Source organism: Drosophila persimilis, unplaced genomic scaffold (assembly GCF_003286085.1).
Source record: "Drosophila persimilis strain 14011-0111.01,24,50 unplaced genomic scaffold, DperRS2 tig00000677-arrow-arrow-pilon, whole genome shotgun sequence".
NCBI classification, from domain to species: domain Eukaryota; kingdom Metazoa; phylum Arthropoda; class Insecta; order Diptera; family Drosophilidae; genus Drosophila; species Drosophila persimilis.
This window is the reverse complement of record NW_020825333.1, coordinates 1,339,555-1,365,802: the sequence shown is the minus strand read 5'-3', so window position 1 is coordinate 1,365,802 and position 26,248 is coordinate 1,339,555. Positions and strand designations below refer to the sequence as shown.

The window sequence follows — 26,248 nt, the reverse complement described above, 5'->3', positions numbered from 1 at the left end:
ATATAGTTGTTCGCTAACATTGAAATAGATCGAGCGTATCCATTTACGCCCCGCCGAATAAATAATTAAATTACAGCCACCCAAAGTTTTCGGTTAATTCATTAGAAAAACTCTTCTAATTTTTCATGGCGCCCCCGGGTGGACTGTAAAGTGAATTATAGGCAACAACAATAAGTGACAGTGACACAAGAAATTGCAGTATATGCAAACATATTCGTTGCCCGCGTCGTGGTGTGTGTGTCAATCGGCAAACAATTTGCATAATATCATCGCGTCGGTCGCGCCAACAATAATTTTTGTGCAAATTTCTGCTACCGCCGAGGGATGCCCTGCGATAAAGACAGGAAAGTAGCAGTTGGATTCAAAGATCCAAAAGAGGAATCAGAGGTATTTTGCATGCATTTTATTAGTAATTGCATAAATATAACTAAGCACACATAAATACATACATATCGACACATACAGACATATGTGAACCGCTATTTGGACGCAACAGTTATATGTACATACATCTATCGTTTACTGCAATCACTGTCGCACTGTAACGGGTATATTCTTTTCGGCTGTTACTTGCCAAGTGACGCGCTACCCTGTATCTAAGGGGTGTATTGTTTTCGGCTGTTACTTGCCAAGTGACGCGATACCCTACATTCTAAGGGTATATTGTTTTCGAACGTCACTTGCAACTACTCTTTCCCTTGATACCTCGTGCCTTGACATTCAATTAAAATTCGTTTTCGATTATCGTTTTCGTTCAAACATTAAAAAAAAAAAAATAATATTAAATAAATAAATAGAAATAATTGTGGTTTGTTGCGTAAAGTCTACATACACAAATATTATGGCAGAAAACAGTAAATCTACTCTTAAAGACTTAAAGATGAGGCTCAAAAGTCGAGTAAAAAGCATTCGCCGCTTAGAGGATCGATTAGATCAAGGGTTGATTCCTTTGCAATTACCGGAATTACAATGTAGAATTGTTTAAATGCTTCAATTGAAAAGGCTAACCATTTGCAGGAGCAAATCGAGGACATAACAGGTGATGATGCATATGCAGCCGAGTTGGAAGAGCTGACGATTGTACCAAGGGAAAGATAATGTCGCTTATCGCCGCCTTTGATGCAGCAAGCGAGACGAAGCCAGTGTCTTCTTCAGCCCCAACTCATGCTATACTTCCGAAATTGGCATTACCCAAATTTAGTGGTAAACACTCGAAGTTCAAAAATTTCATTAGCCTTTTTGAGAGACTAGTTCATAGCGACAACAGCATACCGGTGATCGAAAAATTTAATCATTTGATTTCGTGCCTCTCCTATGAAGCATTAGGAGCAATAAAGGCGTTCCAAGTCCCCGAGGCAAATTATGAAAAGGTCATGGCTGGCCTAAAACGAGTATATGACAACGATTATTTGATTTTCACGAATAATATTTCCACATTGTTCAATCTGCCGAGAATGTCGCATCAATCTGCATCATCTCTAAGAACTCTAATCGATACTGTTTCGTCGATTTACGGATCGTTACTGTCGATCGGAGATGATACAAAAATTTCGAATGCAATGCTCATTCATCTCGTTTTAAACAGAGTCGACCCAGTGACGAAACAAAAGTGGGATGAACAGCTTACTTATGAGAAGTTGCCGCTTTGGTCCGACTTTGAGAAAGTCTTGAATCGTCGATACCAGCATCTGTCTGCTGAAGAATCGACCAAGCCAAGGCAAGACAAAGTCATGCCAAGCAAGCAACATAATTGCAGTTCATTTGCTTGTTCTTCCACTTCCACCAACAGTAGAACTCAGCAAAATTGTAGGTACTGCAATTCAGGAGACCATGTAGTGTGTCCTCCATTTTCGCGTCTCTCGGTGATGCAAATGTTTGAGTTTGCTAAGTCGGCATCTCTATGCATTAATTGTCTGCAAAAAGGCCACGCTGTTGTAAAATGCAACAAATGTCGAGTGTGCAGCCGCTCACATCATACATTATTGCATCGATACACAGTGTCGGCTAATAGTCTCGCATTGCCACCACCCCAAGAGAGTCCTTCTCCTCCATCAAATCGGAATCTACCTTCCACGTTACATGTTTTGCATGCGACAGCGTTGGACAGGGTAATTCTGGCTACGTCGATCGTAAGCGTCCGAACTAAGACCGGTGAACACATTCTGGCCAGAGCTCTGCTCGACTCTGGATCACAAACAAATTTCATTACCGAGGACCTCGCTAATCGCTTACAGATCCGTAGAGAGGAGTCCTGTATTAACTTGCTTGGAATTGGTGAATCTAATTCTCAAGTAAAGGATAAAATACACACAGTGGTGAAGTCGCGAATAAATGGTAGTGAGTTCTCCTTTGATTTTTGGATCCTGAAATCAATTTCAGGTTATCACCCTGACCAGTCAGTGAATGTGACTGACTGGCGAATCCCAGAGAACCTACCACTGGCAAACCCTTATTTCTACAAGCCACAAAGAATAGATATGTTAATTGGAGCAGAATCGTTCTTTGAATTATTAGCTGTTGGTCAAATTAAACAAGGTCCTGACTTTCCAACTCTTCAGAAAACCCTTCTTGGTTGGGTTGTGTCGGGAAAATATGTTTCCAGGAGTTCTGCTCCTCAAATTACAAACAGTTTGAGTTGCAGTGAAGAGTTGCTAGTATCCATCGATAGGACCTTGAAAAAGTTTTGGTCACTGGAAGAAATGCCATCTACCAAGAAAATTGCCACACCTGAGCACAAGCTATGTGAAGAACACTATCGTAAGACGACTCAGGTACTATCATCAGGTCGGTTCGAAGTAAGGCTCCCGTTTAAATCAGATCCAAATTGTTTAGGCAACTCCTTTGGGGTTGCGAAACGGCGGTTTTTGTCGCTTGAAAGACGATTGCATCGTGACCCTGAGTTGAAGAAAATGTACTTGGAATTCATGGAAGAGTACCTCTCCTTAGGTCATATGTCTCCTACTGACAATACGATTCCTTCTACTCCACACTACGTAATCCCTCATCAGTGTGTTCTGAGGCCCCAGAGTACGTCTACCAAGCTCCGAGTCGTGTTCGATGCTTCGTCCAAGACGTCCTCACAGGTGGCCTTAAATGATATTCTGATGGTGGACCTACCATTCAAGAGGAATTATACTCGACACTGCTCCGTTTCCGTCTGCACAGGTTTGCCCTGACTGCTGATGTTAAAAAGATGTATCGCCAAGTGATGGTGAACGAAGCGGATCGGCAGTTTCAGCTCATGTTGTGGAGAAGAGACCCTACTGAATCCTTGAGATTATACAAGCTCAACACTGTAACCTATGGGACTGGACCAGCCCCATTCTTAGCTATCCGGTGTTTGAAAAGGTTGAGTGAGTCTGCGAAGCTCTCATTCCCTAGAGCTGCTAACGTTATTGGGTCCGACTTTTACGTCGATGACTTGTTGACTGGTGCTGCATGCAAAGAGGAGCTAAGGGCAATTAAGTCCGAAGTCTCTCAGGTTCTTCAGACCGCAGGGTTTGATTTGACTAAGTGGTTTTCAAACTCACCCGAGATCACCGCATCTGAGAGCACAGCCAAACCCATAACAATCTCGGATTCAGAGTCGACAAAGGCGTTAGGAATCTCATGGTTACCTACTGACGATGCCTTTAAGTTCAAAATTGGCAATTCAGTTATGGGTCTCCGAGCGACAAAACGGAACATACTATCGGTGACATCAAAGTTGTTTGACCCCCTTGGTTTATTAAGTCCTATCGTTATAAAAGGCAAGATCCTATTGCAGGAGCTTTGGCTTAACAAACTAGATTGGGATGAGTCGATCCCGCTGCATTTGGAAACAGCGTGGAATAAGTTGAAAAATACACTATCTCAATTGGAAGACATATCCATATCTCGGTTTGTGTATTCCGATCCGATGTCACCGGTTCAAATACATGCCTTTGCTGACGCCTCCATGAGAGCGTATGGAGCGTGCGTCTATATACGTAGCAGAACTGCAGAAGGTTTAAAAGTATCATTGTTGACTGCGAAATCCAAAGTAGCGCCGCTCAAGACCAAAACGCTCCCAAGGCTTGAGTTATGTGCCGCTCACCTTCTCGCAGAACTCTGTCACAGAATCAAGCCCCTATTAAACGTGTCCATTGAACGAGTCGTTTATTGGTCGGATTCAGAGGTAACTCTCCATTGGATCCGGTCTCATCCATCGTCGTTGTCGACTTTCGTTTCAAATAGAGTGGCTGAGATTCAAGAGTGGTCAGATGATGCTACGTGGCGGCATGTACCCACGAAACAGAACCCAGCAGATATTGTCTCAAGAGGTTGTGACGTCGACGAAATCGTTCAGTCAATTTGGTTCGAAGGACCATCATTTCTGAAAGAGGAAGAAGAAAACTGGCCCAAGAACGCTCATTTCGAACACTCCGATGATCTTCAGCTGGAAAAGAGGAAGACTGCGGTCGGGCTGACCGCGGCTGTGCGAAGTTCGGAGCTGTTAGATGTCATCGAGGGATTCTCGTCACACCTCAAACTGCTTAGAGTGTTCGTGTATGTGTTCCGCTTTATAAGAAAATGTAAAGACCCAAGCCTAAAATTCGAAAAAACTATCTCACCGACCGAATACAATGAAGCCTTTTATAAAATTGTCGAAATCGTCCAGAATCACGAGTATCAAGGAGAAATCGAAAAGGTTAGGAAAGGATCTACAATTGGTCCTAGTCTTCAGCGGTTGAACCCATTCATCCATGAAGACACAGGGACTTGGTGTAACTTTTCGTTGTTGCGAGTGGGTGGGCGACTAGCCAAAGCTCCTATATCATACGATGCCAAGTTTCCTCTGCTTTTGACTAAGCGCTCGCAATTCGTGCGAAGCTATATTCGTCATCTGCACCATTCGAATTTTCATGTCGGCCCACGAGCACTTGTGAGCATCCTTCGACAGAGCGTGTGGATAGTGAACGCTCAGGAGGTCTGCCGTCAGACAGTTCGATCATGTATGCGCTGTTTTAAATGCAATCCTCGATTGCTGACGCAACTCATGGGGAATTTACCCGCAGATCGACTCCGTGCTCTTCGCCCATTTTCAATTTGCGGCGTTGATTTTTGTGGACCAGTGCACACGACATTGAAAATTCGCGGAAGGCCCCCATACAAGTCATACATTGCAATGTTTGTTTGTATTGCGTACAAGGCGGTTCACCTAGAAATAGTTTCCGATCTAACCACTGACTGGTTTTTGTTGGCTTTCCAAAGGTTCGTCGGTCGCCGAGGATATCCCCAAGTCGTCCATTGCGACAACCGGACGAACTTCGTCGGAGCGAGCCGCCATCTCAGCGCTCTGCGGATCAGGCTCAAGGAGCAGGGAGACGCAATTCGCGACTTTGCGTCAAAAAACGGATGCGAATTTGCGTTCATACCGCCGCGAGCTCCTCACATGGGAGGGCTATGGGAGGCAGGTGTAAAAACTGCCAAGAGCCTACTTCTACGGGCGGTAGGCAGCGCGCTCCTAACCGCCGAAGAGCTCGCCACAGTCCTCGTCGGCATCGAGGCCATAATGAACTCGAGGCCGCTGGGAGCCATCAGCCAAGATCCAAGCGACGGCGAGGCCCTAACACCCGGGCACCTGCTGACAGGCGGGTCGCTCATCGCCCCCCCAGCACTGCGGACTCCGGACCAGGAGAGTTTCAGTTGCTTGCGGCGATGGCGACTTGTCTCGTCAGTCAGGCAAGCGTTTTGGCAGCGATGGTCCCGCGAATATGTCCTGGGGCTGCAATTTCGGGGCAAATGGCACCAGCGGCAACCGAACCTCGAGGAAGGAGACCTCGTCATCGTGGCCGAGGACAATCTGCCGCCTCAGGAGTGGCTCGTGGGGAGGGTCATCGCCACGCACGAAGGAGAGGACGGCATGGTCAGGGTCGTCGAAATAAGGAGCACTGGAGCAGTTTTTCGGCGGGGCATACACAAATTGGCGCCGCTCCCAATGTGTTGACGCCGATGCAGGCGTTCAACGGGGCCGGTGTTGCGTGACCTTCCATCCATGGCGGCGATTATTAGTTATTGATCTTAATTATGAAGTCTAGTGTAAGTTAGGCTAGGGCAAAGCGAGAGCGCAATAAAAGCTCACTCTCTCGCTCTTGGCGAATTCGCCCCGCTTTGCCACCGTAGGTTAGCTAGAGTAAGAGATTTTGAATTGTGAAGGAAATATAGTTGTTCGCTAACATTGAAATAGATCGAGCGTATCCATTTTCGCCCCGCCGAATAAATAATTAAATTACAGCCACCCAAAGTTTTCGGTTAACTCATTAGAAAAACTCTTCTAATTTTTCACGTATTTTCAAATGATAAAAAAGGGTAAAGAATTGATTGGGAAAATGAGAGTTGTGTGTGGTAAACTTTATACTTATGAAGATCAATGCAATAATGTTTTAGATCACACGAAAAGAAAAATTGAAGACCTGGAGGAAAGTAATAAACTTTTCATGACTCAGGAGAATTAAAGAAAGAAGCGAGCACTATTTGAGTTTATGGGCTCACTTTATCAGATATTGTTTGGGATAATGGACGCAGGAAACAGGGAAACGTTGGAAGGAAATATGAAAAATGTATTAAAAAAACCAACATAACCTAGATGATTTAATTAATAAACCAACATCAGTGGTAGAGACAACGGTAAATATCCTCAAAAGAACTACCGAGGAAATAAATTTGCGCTAGAGTAGAAAACATTACGGAAGCATTAAAAGAAAGTTTTTATGTGTACAAAGAATCTATAAATTTCTTTATGGTTACAAAGCAACTACATAAGCTCCTACATAAGCGATAAAATTCAATCAGCAGTTATTACTCTACTGATAGGTATTAATAATGGTAGACTCAATTGACTAAAATGAAAGAAATCTCATTACAAACATTGGTGCTTCCAGGAAAAGGAACAGCCTATTAACAGCGAAAGGAATTTTTTGTTGATAACAAATTAATTCTGAATGTGAAGATTCCCCTGTTTGGTAGACACGCATCCCATTTGTTTAGGATAATTCCGATGCCGGTTGAGCATGAACAAAAATTGGTCAAAGTAAATTTCAGCTCCAAGTATTTAGTATATAACTTCGAAATTGATTCCTATCATTCGCTGAATGAAGCCACCTTGAACAAATGCCGAAAATGGAAAACGAATAGAAGAGTATGCGAAAGTAGTTGGCCTTGGAGCAATGCCAATGATAATGCTTGTGAGATAGCTACTTTCAAAGCAAGAGGTAATTCAAATTGCGTTTATAGGAAGATAGCAGAGACAAGGTAATTTTGGGTCGAATTAGAAAGGCGGGGTAGTTGGCTCTTCAAAGTTTCAGTACTAATTCAATGTAGTAGCTCAAATCAAGAACTAATTGATCTTCTGCAAGAAGGAATTTTAACAATAATACATGGTTGTACTGTGCGAACCGATGATAAAATACTAGTACCTCACCACAGTATCTAAACATAAAACTACTAGCCAATTTCATCCTTTTATATAAGTAAAATACCAAAAACTGTTTGGAATCCATTAACAGTACCACTAATTTATTTATTTATTTTTTATTTAGTCGGAAGTCGGAATCATAATAATAATAGTATTAATAATCTATGCCATAAGAAGAAATAAAGTAAGTTCACAAGGTTCAAAAAGGTTCACAAGAATCAAAATACAAAACCATGACACTCTCTGCCCTTTGCAGAATGTTCAAACATGAACATATTATCGTCAAAACCATGCCACTTTCGGCCCCTTGCAGAATGTTCAAAAATAAACATATTATTGCACACTCATGTATCCAAAAAACTGATCTCTATAGAAATCACACAAAGTAGATAAGTCAAAACTGTTCGGGTGTCAACAAAGATCTGCAACCCATTAAAAGATACTACAACAAAACACAAGTGGAAAAAACACAACCAATGCAGTCCTAAAATAACACTAATGGAAGCATGCACTCAAATAGACACCCGCAGTAAAATGTATCCATTGCGTAGGTCTAACGATAATTATAGAATACAAAATTTTACAAAATAATAAAACTTTTTTGCCCAATTTATCGCCTTCCAGAAATTATAGAAATAAAACTATTATTCAAATATTTTTAATAGTCCCGCTTATTCCCCAGCGCTGGGTTAACCGTAATTTCGCTTAAAAATGTTTTGCAGCCCATTTTCGATCACTTATGAACCAATACACTTGAACAAAATCAGCAATCAGCTTGCTGAAAAAACAAACATGCTTGATCGATCAAACTAAGCTGAGCTGATTTCAGCCCTAAGGGCTCGCGCACACTGTAGCTGAAAGCGGAGCTGAAAGCGGAGCTGATAGCTGATTTATAAGCTCTGAAAAAACAAACACACTGCACCGGTGCAAGTGCGCACATTGCAGACTGAGCTGAGCTGAAAGCTGAAAAAGCACGCTCCTCCGCTTTCAGCTCCGCTTTCAGCTACAGTGTGCGCGAGCCCTAAGGGCTGAAATCAGCTCAGCTTAGTTTGATCGATCAAGCATGTTTGTTTTTTCAGCAAGCTGATTGCTGATTTTGTTCAAGTGTATTGGTTCATAAGTGATCGAAAATGGGCTGCAAAACATTGTTAAGCGAAATTACGGTTAACCCAGCGCTGGGAAATAAGCGGGCTTATTAAAAATATTTGAATAATAGTTTTATGTCTAAAATTTCTGGAAGGTGATAAATTGGGCAAAAAAGTTTTATTATTTACCATTTTCATATGTCAATAATAAATATAATATACTATGTCCTCAAGTACAGCAAACGCTCGAAAGACATCACAATGTTTATTATTATACAAAATAAATAATAATTGAAAAAAGTAATAATAATTCGTAAAATAAAAGTAATACGAATAAAAACTCAACGGAAATATGGTTAAAATACACGTAATTTAAAAATAAAACCAAGAAAACTTCCGTCTGGCTACTGTACGTGCTGTGAAGTAATAATTCATTAACAATATAATAATAATAATTATAATGCTATCTATTGATGCCACTTAAGGAGATAGACAAAGGGAGGCAGTGGTTTTCAGCTTTCAGCAATCAGATCAGCCGACAATGTACGCACCTGCAAGCTGATTCTGCCTGAGAAAAGCTCTCAGATCAGCTGAGCTTTCAGCTTTGATTTCAGCTCCGCTTTCAGCTACAGTGTGCGCGAGCCCTAACACTTTGCAGCTTAAGTTTACTGTCCATGATTGTCCGGACAGTAATAACAATAATTCTCATATTAAATATATAGGTTCTCGTATTTTGAAAACTGCGGATGCCATAGATTTTCGCTTTTGGGGCATGGAACAAATTTGAAATACACCTGTGTTTTTATGATCACAGGAGGCACACATCTGCTCTAGCTCTTTGAGATCTAGGCGCTCATCAGGACGGATTTGCAGACCTGTCTATATCCACTCTTTCATTAATGATGATTAAGAATATATACAAATTTGCGGTCAGAAATGCTTCCTTCTGGCTACATTTCCACGAATATAATATACATCTGTACTCTTTTAGCATTGGATAAAAGAAAACCTTTTTTTTTTTTAATTTTATAGATAGAAAAATCATACCACTATTTCACGCTCCTGCTCATCCCCCTTGCATTTATATTCCTTTAGAAATATTTCTAGCTCCTTGTTTCGTTCTAGTAACGTTTTTCCAAGCTCGGCAGCAAGCTGCAAATCTGCAAAGAATCCAAGAAAAGTTATTTGGCTCATAAGAGAGAGTTTCAAGTCACGAATTTGTAAACAAAAAATGTATATATATAAAAGCAGTTCGTATTAGTTACGCCATTTATAACTCAAGAACGGCTTAACCGATTTGGCTGAAAATGGGTGGGGAGGATAGGATTTTATCCCGTTCGACCGCGTTCCCGTGTGGTCAAATGATAGAAACGTCAGCACAGTAGGCTGGGTGTCACAGGCACCGGCTGAGTTTTTCAAAACGTGAATCATTATTTGAATTTTGAATCAAAACAGAAACGTGTACGCGTTTGATATATATTCGTGCTTTTTTGTTTGGATTTTTTATACCCGATACTCAAAATGAGTATCCAGAAGGAATCGTATGTATATATAATATATAATCGTAAAGTATATATATTCTTGATCAGCATCAATAGCCGAGTCGATTGAGCCCTGTCTGTCTGCCCATCTGTCCGTCCGTCCGTCCGTCCGTCCGTCCGTCCGTCCGTCCGTCTGTCCGTCCGTCCCCTTCAGCGCCTAATGCTCAAAGACTATAAGAGCTAGAGCAACGATGTTTTGGATCCAGACTTCTGTGATATGTCACTGCTACAAAAATATTTCAAAACTTTGCAGCGCCCACTTCCGCCCCCACAAAGGACGAAAATCTGTAGCATTCACATTTTTAAAGATACGATAAAACCAAAACACAGAAACGTAGAGGAAGACTATATGTTCTAGAGCGTAAAATCTCAACCAGATCGTATAATTATTATAGCCAGAATCAAAAACACAATTTCATTTTTTCTCGCTCTGTCTCTCTCTAACACACAGGTTTCATGGTCGGTTTTGCCAATTGCAAAATATGAGTTCAAGGATCTCAGAACCTATAAGAGCCAGAGTAACCAAATTTGGTATCCATACTCCTGTGATATCGGACCTTGACCGTTTCGTGTCCAAATTTCGCCACACCCACTTCCGCCCCCGCAAAGGACGAAAATCTGGGGCATCCACAAATCTCAGAGACCATTAAGGCTAGAATAACCAAATTTGGTATCCGCACTTCTGTTAGATCTTACTATAAAACGTATATCTCAGAATTTCGCCCCACCCCCTTCTGCCCCCGCAAAGGACGAAAATCTGGGGCATCCACAATATTGCACATTCGAGAAAACTAAAAACGCAGAATCATAGACAATGACCACATCTATCAGATTGTAGATAGGTAGTTCTTATAGCATTGAGCATTAAGAACTGAAAAGTTTGACCGAGCTACACCGAAGCCTACACACGTAACATAGGCTTTGGTTAGAGTAAAACATTAACGCCTAGATCTCAGAGACTATTAAAGCTAGAGCAACCAAATTTTGTATCCACACTCCTAAGATATCGGACCGAGACGAGTTTGTTTCAAAATTTCGCCACACCCCCTTCCGCCCCCGCAAAGGACGAAAATCTGGGGATATTCACAAATCTCAGAGACTATTAACGTTAGAGTAACCAAATTTGGTATCCGCACTCCTGTTAGATCTCACTATAAAACGTATATCTCAGAATTTCGCCCCACCCCCTTCTGCCCCCACAAAGGACGAAAATCTGTTGCATCCACAATATTGCACATTCGAGAAAACTAAAAACGCAGAATCATAGATAATGATCATATCTATCAGGTTGCTGAATTTGGATCAGATCATTTTTATAGCCAAAGGGAACAAATCAATTTGCACTGGCTACGCAGCGCCCGACGTCACGCTCAGACTGATTTTCTGTCTCTCTCGCACGCACTCTTTGTCGTGTCGTTCAATATTAGCAGCGTCTGCCGGAGGAGAGCCATACTGACTAAGTATCGGGTATAAATGTAGAGTTGCGGTCTCCGCAGCAACTCACAACGTTCCCCCTCGTTTTGTTTAGGGTAACGGTGACATATTTCGCACTTTTGCTCGTTTACATGCATGCATCAGTCTGCTAGCCATTTTATTTAAGGCCACGAGATGAGTTGATAAGTGTTGCTCTTGTAAGGCACTTTGAGCGAGTTGTTGTAAGACTGTTTGTCGGTATATCTGCTGTGTAGATGATATACAGTGTCGGTCCAAGCACGCTAGCCTGTACTTGTGCACTGATGTCATACAAGGCACAAAAACTTTTTACAATGCTCTTGGCACATTTTTTGATTCTTGTGACCCGCTTTCTTGTCCGATTAGATCTGAAAAACCCCCTTGGTTTACCAAAGAGTTATCCAGTCTAAAAAACTTAAATCAAGATCTTATAAAAAATTTCAAGAAGTGGGCTCTCCTACTACTCACTCTCGTTATGTAATAGCTCGGTCAAACTTTTCAGTTCTTAATGCTCAATGCTATAAGAACTACCTATCTCGTTGCAGGATACGTTTTTCTCAGGACCCTAAACAGTTTTACTGCTTCGTAAACAGTAAGCGTAGAACGTCCGCACACCCATCCTCGCTATCATTTTGTAATACGTCGGCAAATAATGATCAGGCAATTGCCGATCTTTTTGCCCAGTTTTTCCAAACCACCTATTCTGAGGAAAGCTACATCTAGGCCCCTTCACACTCTTTATTAATGACTTGCCTTCAGTATTAACATACTCTCGAGTACTTATGTATGCGGATGATGTTAAACTCTGTGCCCAGTACAAGGACATTTCATTTCATTCTCGCTTGCAATCCGATCTCAATAGCTTTCAGTCATGGTGTTGTGCAAACTTGTTACAGCTTAATGCTGCGAAATGCAAAGTTATGACATTTCATCGTTCTAGCCCTTTGGTTGGCTCCCTACACCCTATTTGGTGGTTCTCTTGAGAGAATTACCCTGGTGGATGATCTGGGTGTTATGTTAGACCCCAAGTTAAAGTTTTCGGAACACATTTCTACCATGGTAAATAAGGCCATGGGCGTGCTTGGGTTTATAAAGAGGTGGTCAAAGGAGTTTGACGACCCCTATATTACAAAGACTCTCTATACCTCGCTTGTTCGTCCGATCTTAGAATACGGCTCCTGTGTATGGTGCCCTCAGTACAAAGTACACCAGGACCGTATAGAATCAGTACAGAAAAACTTTTTACTCTTTGCTCTGCGGGGCCTTAACTGGGATGCGGGTGTAAGACTCCCATCTTACTCTAGTAGACTACTATTAGTAAACCTTCCATCCTAAGTTAACCGTAGAAAAATGCTTGGTGTGATATTTATGCACAACTTGATCAGGGGTGACATAGACAGCCCTGATCTGTTGAGCCGCATAAACTTCACGATTCCTATTAGACTGACTAGAAATTTTATACCGTTGTTCCTTCCACTTTGTAGATCGAATTATTCCTTGCATGAACCGTTTAGGGTCTTATGCTCGGATTATAATTCCCTCTACCTTATTATATCCAACACTAATTCTCTTCCTCTTATTAAATTATTAATCCTTACACACCTTTCTATTATTTAGTAACTGCAGTGGTATTTGTATTTTGATTGCATGCTTAGTTTCTTAGTAAGTTTAGTGCTAATTTTCCTCGATTGTTAGTCTAATAGCAATCTTTCTTGCCTGTTCGCGTTTGGTTCGGCTACGCACCGCGCGTCATGCGGCAGCGCCCCTCGGTCGGTTGGGCGGGAGGAGGGCTGCGTTTTGCCTGGGATCCGCGCGTAACAGCCTTCTGCTGGTGTCACACGGGCCACTTGACGGTGCAGTAACTGCATCGCCTCTTGAAAGATGCCGTCATTGCATGTCAACGTCCAAATATTATGCAATTGCCGATCTTTTTGCCCAATTCCTCCAAACCACCTATTCTGAGGAAAGCTACTCTGGTCATCCGTACCCATACGGTTTACCGAGGTCGAACGGCATTTTCAGTTCCTTTGTTAAATGAATGTTCCCTACTTCATGATCTTCGACTAGTTAAGCCGGTAGTTTACTCAGGTACTGCGCCGAGGCCCTGTGTTGACCTTTGCTTAAACTATTCACCCTGTCCATTGATTCCTCTTGCTTCCCCCCGATCTGGAAGGAATCGTTTATAATTCCTCTCCATAAAAAAGGTAGCAAGTCTGATGCAAATAATTATAGAGGTATAGCAAAGTTATCCGCTATTCCCAAAATGTTTGAGAAGGTATTAACTCCACACTTGCAACATCTTTGCAAGTCACTTATATCTCCCACTCAGCATGGATTTATAAGGCGGCGATCAACCAGCACGAACTTGTTAGAGTTTACCTCTTTCATTATTAAAGGCTTTCAAGGTAACTTACAGACGGATGTTATTTACACCGACTTTAGTAAAGCATTCGACTGTGTAAACCATTCCCTTTTAGCACATAAACTTGACCTTTTAGGGTTTCCGCCCAACCTCCTGATATGGATTTCTAGCTATCTTTGTTCTAGGTCTCAAAGAGTCCTCTTCAAAAACTCTCTTTACCAGTAAAGGTTTCTTCAAGAGTACCACAGGGCAGCCATCTAGGCCCCTTACTCTTCACACTCTTTATTAATGACTTGCCTTCAGTATTAACATACTCTCGAGTACTTATGTATGCGGATGATGTTAAACTCTGTGTCCAGTACAAGGACATTTCATTTCATTCTCGCTTGCAATCCGATCTCAATAGCTTTCAGTCATGGTGTTGTGCAAACTTGTTACAGCTTAATGCTGCGAAATGCAAAGTTATGACATTTCATCGTTCTAGCCCTTTGTTGGCTCCCTACACCCTATTTGGTGGTTCTCTTGAGAGAATTACCCTGGTGGATGATCTTGGTGTTATGTTAGACCCCAAGTTTAAGTTTTCTAAACACATTTCTACCATGGTAAATAAGGCCTTGGGCGTGCTTGAGTTTATAAAGAGGTGGTCAAAGTAATTTGACGACCCCTATATAACAAAGACTCTCTATACCTCGCTTGTTCGTCCGATCTTAGAATACGGCTCCTGTGTATGGTGCCCTCAGTACAAAGTACACCAGGACAGTATAGAATCAGTACAGAAAAACTTTTTAGTGGACTGCTATTAGTAAATCTCCCATCCTAAGATAGCCGTAGAAAAATGCTTGGTCTGATTTTTATGCACAACTTGATCAGGGGTGAAATAGACAGCGCTGATCTGTTGAGCCGCATAAACTTCACGATTCCTATTAGACTTACTCGAAATTTTATACCGTTGTTCCTTTCACTTTGTAGATCGAATTATTCCTTGCATGAACCGTTTAGGGTCTTATGCTCGAATTATAATTCCCTCTACCATATCATATCCACCACTAATTCTCTTTCTCTTATTAAATTACTAATCCTTACACACCTTTCTAGTAATTAGTAATTAATAATTGTAGTGGTATTTTCATGTTTATTTTGAATGCATGTCTAGCTCTCATAGAAACTGTCGTGATAATCTTCCTCGAATATAAAAAAAAACGAGGGGGAACGTTGTGAGTTGCTGCGGACACCGCAACTCTACGGTTATACCCGATACTAAGTCAGTATGGCTCTCCTCCGGCAGACGCCGCTAATATTAAACGACACGACAAAGAGTGCGTGCGAGAGAGACAAAAAATCAGTCTGAGCGAGACGTCACGCGCTGCGTAGCCACTGCAAATTGATTTGTTTCCTTTGGCTATAAAAATGATCTGATCTGATTCAGATTCAGCAATCTGATAGATATGGTCGTTATCTATGATTCTGCGTTTTTAGTTTTCTCAAATCTGCAATATTGTGGATGCAACAGATTTTCGTCCTTTGTGTGGGCGGAAGGGGGTGGGGCGAAATTTTGAGATAAAGGTTTTATAGTGAGATCTAACAGAAGTGCGGATACCAAATTTGGTTACTCTAGCTTTAATAGTCTCTGAGATTTGTGAATATCCCCAGATTTGCATCCTTTGCGGGGGCGGAAGGGGGTGTGGCGAAATTTTGAAACAAACTCGTCTCGGTCCGATATATTAGGAGAGTGGATACCAAATTTGGTTGCTCTAGCTTTTATAGTCTCTGAGATCTAGGCGCTAATGTTTTACTCTAAGCAAAGCCGCCTATGCTACCTGTGTGTTAGAGAGAGACAGGGCGAGAAAAAATGAAATTGTTTTCTTGATGCTGGCTATAATAATAATACGATCCAATTCAGATTCTGCAGTCTAAAAGATATGGTCATTCTCTACGATTCTGCGTTTTTGGTTTTATCGTATCTTTAAAAATGTGGATGCCACAGATTTTCGTCCTTTGTGGGGGCGGAAGTGGGCGGGGCGAAGTTTTGAAATATTTTTGTAGCAGTGACATATCACAGAAGTCTGGATCCAAAACATCGTTGCTCTAGCTCTTATAGTCTTTGAGCATTAGGCGCTGAAGGGGACGGACAGACGGACAGACGGACGGACGGACAGACAGACAGGGCTCAATCGACTCGGCTATTGATGCTGATCAAGAATATATATACTTTATAGGGTCGGAAACGATTCCTTCTGGGCGTTACACACATCCACTTTTACCACAAATCTAATATACCCCAATACTCATTTTGAGTATCGGGTATAAAAAAAACCTCTTAAAGAATTGTTAAAATACAAAAATAAACATGATAAAATCAAAAATCTGCTTAATTATTGTCTCTAAGGCGGAAAATGTTCGCCTGGACATCTTAAAATTGTTCGCTACGTAGGTTGCTATTTTTATTTCGGAAAGAGGAAATACGAACAACAATTTTTAAATGAAAATGGTTTTAATGTTTTTCAATATATTCCCCCTCATGATCATCTTCATGAGACACCTTCAAAACATGGTTTTTTAACTCTTCAACTGTTTCTTCGGCGTTCGTAAATCGTTGACCACTGCAAACGCTGCGTAGCCACTGCAAATTGATTTGTTCCTTTTGGCTATAAAAATAATCTGATCTGATGCAGATTCAGCAACCGGATAGATATGGTCATTCTCTATTATTCTGCAAATATTGTAGATGCAACAGATTTTCGTCCTTTGTGGGAGCGGAAGGGGGTGGGGCGAAATTGTGACACAAAACGGTCAAGGTCCGATATCACAGGAGTGTGGATACCAAATTTGGTTGTTCTGGCTTTTATAGGTTCTGAGATCCTTGAACTCATATTTTGCAATTGGCAAAACTGACCATTAAACCTGTGTGTATGACAGACACAGAGCGAGAAGGAATGGAATTTTTTTTCTTGATTCTGGCTATAATAATTATACGATCTGGTTCAGATTTTACACTCTAGAAGATATTGTCATCCTCCACGTTTTTATTATACCCGATACTCAAAATGAGTATTGGGGTATATTAGATTTGTGGTAAAAGTGGATGTGTGTAACGCCCAGAAGGAATCGTTTCCGACCCTATAAAGTATATATATTCTTGATCAGCATCAATAGCCGAGTCGATTGAGCCCTGTCTGTCTGTCCGTCCGTCCGTCTGTCCGTCTGTCCGTCCCCTTCAGCGCCTAATGCTCAAAGACTATAAGAGCTAGAGCAACGATGTTTTGGATCCAGACTTCTGTGATATGTCACTGCTCCAAAAATATTTCAAAACTTTGCCCCGCCCACTTCCGCCCCCACAAAGGGCGAAAATCTGTGGCATCCACAATTTTAAAGATACGAGAAAACTAAAAACGCAGAATCGTAGAAGATGACTATATCTTCTAGAGTGCAACATCTGAACCAGATCGTATAATTATTACAGCCAGAATCACGAAAACAATTTCACTCTTTCTCGCTCTGTCTCACTCTAACACACAGGTTTCATGGTCGGTTTTGCCAATTGCAAAATATGAGTTCAAGGATCTCAGAACCCATAAGAGCTAGAGCAACCAAATTTGGTATCCACACTCCTGTGATATCGGACCTTGACCATTTTGTGTCAAAATTTCGCCACACCCCCTTCCGCCCCCGCAAAGGACGAAAATCTGAGGCAACCACAAATCTCAGAGACTATTAAGGCTAGAGTAACCAAATTTGGTACACACACTCCTTTAAGATGTCACTATAAAACGTATATCTCAGAATTTCGGATCTCTCGGAACTCTCATTTCGATGTTTTGACTGTTTAAATATTGACCTGATTGTCGAGATATGTGAGAGCTCGCCTTGTCATGATGGAGAATGATTCATGTTCGAATTTCTCCGAAGACCTCCGGCAAAAAAATGGTCGTGTACCACTCAGAATTGACAGTCCTACGTTGCTCTAGCAGAACAATGGCCACATGACCCATTCTGCCGAAGAAACAGGCGACCAATTGCTTCAAAGTGCTTCGTGCTCGAACAACTTCTATTGGATTTGGCTCATCTTGGAACACCCACACGGTTAATTGCTGTTTATTTTCCGGCTCATACGCATATATCCATCATTCATCACCTATCACGATTTTAAAAACGACTTTTGAAGACCACGGTCGAAGTTTTTAAGAATTTCCTTACTCCAATCGACGCGAGCCTTTTTTTGAGAGATTGATAAGTTATGGAGTATCCAGCAAGAACAAACCTTTTTTACAACTAAGTGTTCATGCAAAATGGAACGTATTAAATGGAACTAATGTGCAATTCTGCCTCTATCTCACGATATGTCACGTGTCGATCTTGTTCTATCAGTTCACCTACACCATCGATGTTTTGTGGTTTGAGGTGTGTGCTGTCGTGTAGCACAAATAAATAACAGCTGATTTTGGACGACCTTAACGGGATTCGTCATGGCCTACGACCACGATTAAATTCTGCAAACCAGCGATAATCTGTCGTTTTTAATGGTGCTTTCGCGCCATACAAAGAACTAAGTTCATCAACACATTCTTGTTGGGATAATTTACGTCAAAGTTGTGAAAAATAATCCAACGAAAAATATCTAAAAATATTTCAATTTTTTGCAAAGTGAATTTTTTGAACTGATTGTAAACAAAACAAAAGACAATATGTACATATGTATGTGCTTAAAAATGACAAAGTTAATTGTGGCGTTTTCAGATTTTACATATTGGCATTAGTATTGCCAATACCCGAAATAACCCTCGTATAAATTAGCATTTAATTAAGAACATTTTTTTGTTGCGTGGCAGAACAAGTAGAGTGATGCAAATCGCGTTTTATATATCCGCTCACGTACACGTGTAACAGGGTATAAGATACAATAAGATTTTTCCGTCGTCCATGGTATAAGGGAGATGTCCTAACTATGTCCCAGGAAGATCGCGAACTTTGTGAGAGCGTCTGGATGGGATAATTGCTGATAGGAAGTCTCACTACGCAGGAAGGGAAGATCCTAAGCGGTATCACAACGGGCCGAAACCGGCCTAAGTGTTACGGACTCCTAACGAGCCCGGCAGCCGCCTCAACCTAACCTAACCTAACCTATGGTAAAAGGGGCTCACAGAGGTTTATAAAGAGGTGGTCATTTGACGACGTCTATATTCTTTCCAGACGCACAATGGACGGTTTCATAGGCCATTAGGAAAAAAATCAAAGTGTAAATTTTGCTTCCAAATGTGTCTTCACTATTTCTAAAATGAATATGTTATTAATCGGTGATTTCGTTTTTGCTTTATTCCAATCGTGCACATAACGAAAAGCTCGAAAAGAGAGACCAAAAATGCATGTGGACTGTGCAGTTGAATTTTTTACAGAGTGAGCTCTCGATTTGAAGATATAAAAAAATTATATATACGCGACTAGTAATATTGCAATTTAAAATGAATATTAAAAGGTATTTACTATGCAATACAACTGTGTTTACGATATAATGTGCTGTAGTTTTGTTTTAATAATAAACTGTTCCATATGTTATTGTCTGTGTTGTTGTTACCTTAATATTGTTACTTTAGCTAAAATAAAAGTTGGGACCCCTTCTCTGGCTAAGTTCAGACTTATGTATACAAATTTTGTATTGTTTTAATATTTTTAGCTATGAATATCAGCTGCCCGTTTTTGCCCGTGTTTGCGATATATGCATTTAGCTAAGGCGGCCTAGTTGACTTTTTACCGTTTTTTCGTGGAAGTTTTATGTTATCTTTTTGTTTTTTTGTATATGCTTTGCGATTTTATTTGTTTTGTTTTCTTGTTTCTCAATGTATTTATCTTATAGGCTTATTGTTAATTTTTTTGAACGCTTGGCCTATAAATATTTATTTATATGCTTTCTATGTATGCTTTCTCGCATTCATTTTTTGATAAGTGGTGCTTAAATAAAGACTAATTTCCTGATAAAGCTAACAAAGTTTATGAAGATCTACCACAGCAGTTTAAAGACGTCATTCTCCTGACGTCATTAAACATGCTTTAGTATCGATTGGAGAGCCCTCCGAAGAAGCTGCTGAGTCTAGGAATAAGGATATAAAAATGTATCGAATCCATCACACTCGGAAGATCTCACGTGTAGCAACAAATACAGATTTGTTAAACAGATTATTGTAGAGCTCGGATCCATTTTTAACTGGGCAACGAAAACAAACAAAAAACTTCAAAAACAAAAATAAATCTATTCTTTTCAAATCTGTTTTTGATTAACTTAATTAATTTAACTCATTTCACATCATTCAATATTTGTTATTATTTTTATTTTTCGTTCAATAAAATTCAATAAAAATTAATTTCTGAAATTAAATTAGAAAAAATGTTTCTATCTATTTTTAGTCTTTATTCAATATTCTTCCTCCTTTAAAAGCGTCCCGAGTTGTCCCCGCATAACAATTGTTTGATTTATAATTTGTAAATATTTTATAAAGATAATTTCAAAATTCCGTATTGATATTCGCACGGGCAGTATTTTGGCCACCATTTCCGTACAGCACCGTCCACTGTGAGACGGTGGGAAGACACGCAAAGAGATTTTGCGTCATACTTGCTAGCTTTTTTATGGAGAGGAATTATAAACGATTTCTTCCAGATCGGAGGGAAGCAAGAATAATCAATGGACAGGGTGAATAATTTAAGCAGGGTCCACACAGTGCCTCGGCGCAGTACCTGAGTGCACAACCTGGATCCCCGTCTGAACCCGGTAAAAACACCGGCTTAACTAGTCGAAGATCATGAAGTAAAGAACATTAATTTATCAACGGACTGAAAATGCCTTATGACCTTGGTAAACCGTCTGGGTACGGATGACCAGAGTAGCTTTCCTCAGAATGGGTCGTCTGGAAAAATTGGGCAAAAAGATCGACAATTCCCTGATCATTATTTGCCGACGCATTACGAATTGAAAACGAGGATGTGTATGCGGACGTTCTACGCTTACTGTTTATGAAGCAGTAAAACTTTTTAGGGTCCTGAGAAAACTTATCTTGCATCGAGATAGGTAGTTCTTATATCATTGAGCTGTGAAGGCATAAGCCTCCACAACACTGATCACGACACCATCCCCTGGAGGGACCGCCCCGACGGCTTGTTATCTAATTTCATTATTTCATTATCACTGTTTATCCGATTCTTATTACTTCTATTATAATTAGTATTACTTAGACAACGAACAATGAATCCTTACTTTCCCCAATTAAAATAAGAAATAGGCTAAGAAAACCCCAAAATAGTGAGGCGTTTTGCTTATTAGCAGCGAAGAGACAACACGAAAGAGAGACGCCTACTACGGCCACGCAGCAAAGAGAGCCGACATGGAAGAGAAGGAAACGAAGAGCCTTAACTGGGATGCGGGAGTAAGACTCCCATCTTACTCTAGTAGACTACTATTAGTAAACCTTCCATCCTTAGTTAACCGTAGAAAAATGCTTGGTGTGATATTTATGCACAACTTGATCAGGGGTGACATAGACAGCCCTGATCTGTTGAGCCGCATAAACTTCACGATTCCTATTAGACTGACTAGAAATTTTATACCGTTGTTCCTTCCACTTTGTAGATTGAATTTTTCCTTGCATGAACCGTTTAGGGTCTTATGCTCGGATTATAATTCCATCCACCGCGCGTCATGCGGCAGCGCCCCTCGGTCGGTTGGGCGGAGGAGGAGGGCTGCGTTTTGCCTGGGATCCGCGCGTAACAGCCTTCTGCTGGTGTCACACGGGCCACTTGACGGTGCAGTAACTGCATCGCCTTTTGAAAGATGCAGTCATTGCATGTCAACGTCCACGAAAAGAAAGTGACTTTATGCGAGTTTTAATACACATGTATATAAATCAGACCTCGCAAATAACGGTTGACACTTTCGGCGTGTCTGATAAAAACCTCTCATTGACGGACACATTGAGAAGAGGGACTGAAAAGACCCGATCAAATCTGTTTTTGCTCAACTCGCTCTTCGCTCAAGCAAAGACAGATTTTTTCACTTCTCTTTTGTTCCTGTTTTTCACTAAGCATCTTGTCGCCGGCGAACGAAAAAAGTTTCTTTTGCGTATGTATGCGTGCTTGTACGTGTGATGCTTATGGCAACGATCAATTTTTCTGAATTCTATACGGTTTGACTATTGGAGCTTAAAATGTTCGTTTACTCAGACACTTTTTGGTTCTGCTCATCTAAAGACACTTTTGCTGTGAGCGCTTGACCAAGTGTCTCTCTAAGTTGTTATTTTGAGACACGATCGAGAGTCGGGCTCAACCGCAAACACGAAACACATAACACAAGCGACGAGACAAAAAGTGTTCTGCTCAGTGAGAGACCGTGTCTGCGTGGTCTTTTTCTGTTTTGTCAGTGACGAGACAGCAAAGGGAAAAAGTGTTGACCGTTGTTTGCGAGCTATGATATAAATAGATCTATATATATACGAGTGACATCCACTTTTCACGCCCTCCTTTTCGGCGACGGCATTTTATCGGTTATTCCGACCGTTCTCCGTTTTTTCGTTCCTACGTACACATGCCCAACTGATCCGGTAGTTTTCTGTGTCCCGTTGTCTAGGCTCACGCCTCTGCCACCGGGAACTAAAAAAATTATTTGCCAAAAGTCCAGATACGAGGGCATTCGTTCGAACCATTGCTCATAGAAGTTTTCCAATCCTTTTGAGATACCTCCAAAACATGGGTTTAGAACTCTTTAACTGCTTCTTCGGCGCTCGTAAACCGTTGACCACGCAGGTTTTTTTTATGTGACGGAATTAAAAGAAGTCATTGGGTGCCAAGTCAGGACTGTAGGGAGGATGAGTCATCAATTCGATTTTTTGACTGCTTAAAAATGAACCTGATTGTCGGGATGTGTAAGAGCTCGACTTGTCATGATGGAGAATAATTCTCCGGCAGTTGATTTTGCGAATTTCTACAGAGACCTCCGGAAAAAAATGGTCGTGTACCATTCGGAATTGATCCATTCTCCCAAGAAACAGGCGACCTTTTTCTTCAAAGTGCTTCGTGCTCTAACAACTTCTGTTGGATTTGGCTCATCTTGGAACACCCACACGGTTAATTGCTGTTTAGTTTCCGGCTCATACGGATATATCCATCATTTATCACCTATCACGATTTTAAAAACGACTTTTGAAGACCACGGTCGAAGTTTTTAAGACTTTCCTTACTCCAATCGACGCGAGTCTTATTTTGAGAGATTGATAAGTTATGGAGTATCCAGCAAGAACAAACCTTTTTTACAACTAAGTGTTCATGCAAAATGGAACGTATTAAATGGAACTAATGTGCAATTCTGCCTCTATCTCACGATATGTCACGTGTCGATCTTGTTCTATCAGTTCACCTACACCATCGATGTTTTGTGGTTTGAGGTGTGTGCTGTCGTGTAGCACAAATAAATAACAGCTGATTTCGGACGACCTTAACGGGATTCGTCATGGCCTACGACCACGATTAAATTCTGCAAGCCAGCGATAATCTGTCGTTTTTAATAGTGCTTTCGCGCCATACAAAGAACTAAGTTCATCAACACATTCTTGTTGGGATAATTTACGTCAAAGTTGTGAAAAATAATCCAACGAAAAATATCTAAAAATTTTTCAATTTTTTGCAAAGTGAATTTTTTGAACTGATTGTAAACAAAACAAAAAACAATATGTACATATGTATGTGCTTAAAAATGACAAAGTTAATTGTGGCGTTTTCAGATTTTACATATTGGCATTAGTATTGCCAATACCCGAAATAACCCTCGTATAAATTAGCATTTAATTAAGAACATTTTTTTGTTGCGTGGCAGAACAAGTAGAGTGATGCAAATCGCATTTTATATATCCGCTCACGTACACGTGTAACAGGGTATAAGATACAATAAGATTTTTCCGTCGTCCATGGTATAAGGGAGATGTCCTAACTATGTCCCAGGAAGATCGCGAACTTTGTGAGAGCGTCTGGATGGGATAATTGCTGATAGGAAGTCTCACTACGCAGGAAGGGAAGATCCTAAGCGGTATCACAACGGGCCGAAACCGGCCTAAGTGTTACGGACTCCTAACGAGCCCGGCAGCCGCCTCAACCTAACCTAACCTAACCTATGGTAAAAGGGGCTCACAGAGGTTTATAAAGAGGTGGTCATTTGACGACGTCTATATTCTTTCCAGACGCACAATGGACGGTTTCATAGGCCATTAGGAAAAAAATCAAAGTTTAAATTTTGCTTCCAAATGTGTCTTCACTATTTCTAAAATGAATACGTTATTAATCGGTGATTTCGTTTTTGCTTTATTCCAATCGTGCACATAACGAAAAGCTCGAACGGACGGTTTTCTAAGGGTTAAACTACAAAGAGAGTGAGAGCGCTCTAACTGCAATTGCCCACTCGGAGAACCGCATCGTTTCATGCTAGGGCGGCGTAACCTCGTCTCCGATCACCAAGAAGAGTCTTCGTTTGCGTGTCGACGAAATCACAACGACAATTAGCAGTTGCAGCCGGCCGTGCTTAAACCCGTATTACCCATTACATTGTACTCTATACGCGAATTACGTTTAAAGTTTAAGTTGATTGAAGTCCAAATGAATAAATCTCGAATTGTCTATATCGTGTAGTACATTATTAAACGCAAAGATTCCCCAGAGCATTTCTGCTCAACATTGAAATCTCGTATCGAGGATTTCACAACATTTTGGTGGCCCATGAGGGGAACCGCGTTTAATTCGTACTATCCGCATATGATTCTACCTCGTTCCGCGTTCAGTTAAATGTACAAATAAAATCATATTTTATCGGCTGCAACTGTAAACGGCAAACACACCGCAAACCAACGGTTTATCCAACAGCCGCTATCTCTCGCACGAAGCAGGGACAAAGAAGACCAGACGATAGCTCTGCGCCTGGACAGTAGCCTCACTGCAGCACACAAAAGGCAACTCAAGCCGACGGTTAGACAGCAGCCTCTCTCTCTCTCGTGCAAAGCAGAAACCAAGAGACCAACGAGCGTTCTGTTGCTGCACATCATCTCTAGACACAAGGCCTCAACTCAACGCTCACAGTCGCACAGTTTCTGCTCTCCGCTCGGACAGCACCAACAACAACGACTCGCAAGTTCTCTTAAGCTACGCTTTAAGCAAAGAGAAGCACTCCCGAGTACCAGAGTAAGTGTTTCGTTGTGGGTATTTTGTACAAGGTCAAAGAGAGTGCAACTAAGGGTGAGAAAGGTACATACACATATAACAGCAACATGTCAACAGCCGAGTCCCACGATCTCGAAGCCGATCCTCAGGTGGAGATCGACAATCTCAGTGTTATTCAGACAAATCTCATTGCGAGGGTTAATCAAACGGTGCGTAATTTCAGAAAGGATGGCGCAGATCGGAAAACAAAAGCTTATTTTCAAACGCGCTTACAAACTTTGCAACGGTTCTTAGGTGAATTTGAGCAAAATCATCAACGTTTGCTAATACTTCGTTGTCCAAGTACGCATAGTTATGTGTCTAGCGAAGTGGCCTTTCGCTTTGATGAAGACTATACAACGGCATTCAGCATCATATCAGAGGCCTACGAAAATGTATGTCCAAGAGCACCACCGGTACAGCAGAATCCAGAGCCAGCAAATCCATCGGTATCATCAGTGCAATTGCCCAAGCTATCTGTACCGACATTTACAGGCAAGTTTGTGGATTGGCCGGCATTTCACGATGCATTTGTTCAACTCATCCATAACAACCAGAAACTGTCCGACGTCCAAAGGTTTCATTTCCTGAAGCAAGCTCTTCCCTCGGATCGCGACGAGGATATTCAGCAGATGGCGCTTGCGGGAAATAACTATGCAACAGCTTGGAGTCTCGTCCTCAAGCGATACGACAACAAACGGCTGCAGTTTATGTACCATATGAACGGTTTGTATGACTTGCCACAGTTGACAAAGGAGCAGTCTGCTGATATAAAACATATGCTTAATGTTGCGACGGTTTGTCTCAATGCTTTCAAGAATCTAGATGTTCAGCATTGGATGGCTCATCATCTCACTTCCAGACTGCCAAGCCCGACCCTGCAAGCTTGGGAGCTCCATCTCGGAAGCTCTGCCGAACTTGCCACGTTTTCTCAGCTACAATCATTTCTCAACGACCGTCTCGTCAGCATCGATGTGTTCGAAAATCGAGGCCACTCCACGACGCGGACACCTGTGCCGCAGCCTGTCAATCAAAGGCACCCGAAGAAGGCAGTTGGCAACGTAACATACAAGGGCAACAGTTTCCACGCCAAGACTGCGGTTGCCGAACACACTCGCTGCCCTCACTGTAGCGACAGTCACAATCTTCGGCA

At 41.4% G+C, this 26,248-nt stretch overlaps 1 protein-coding gene across 1 annotated transcript in view; it reads right to left on the bottom strand.

Moving 5' to 3' along the window:
• LOC113566377 (cerebellar degeneration-related protein 2-like) overlaps positions 1-26,248 on the bottom strand; it is a 91,390-nt gene that overhangs the window by 34,177 nt on the left and 30,965 nt on the right. The window contains exon 3 of the mRNA XM_026991677.1: positions 9,568-9,680. Within this exon, the coding sequence (XP_026847478.1) occupies positions 9,568-9,680 (113 nt within the window). The remainder of the gene's footprint in view (positions 1-9,567; positions 9,681-26,248) is intronic.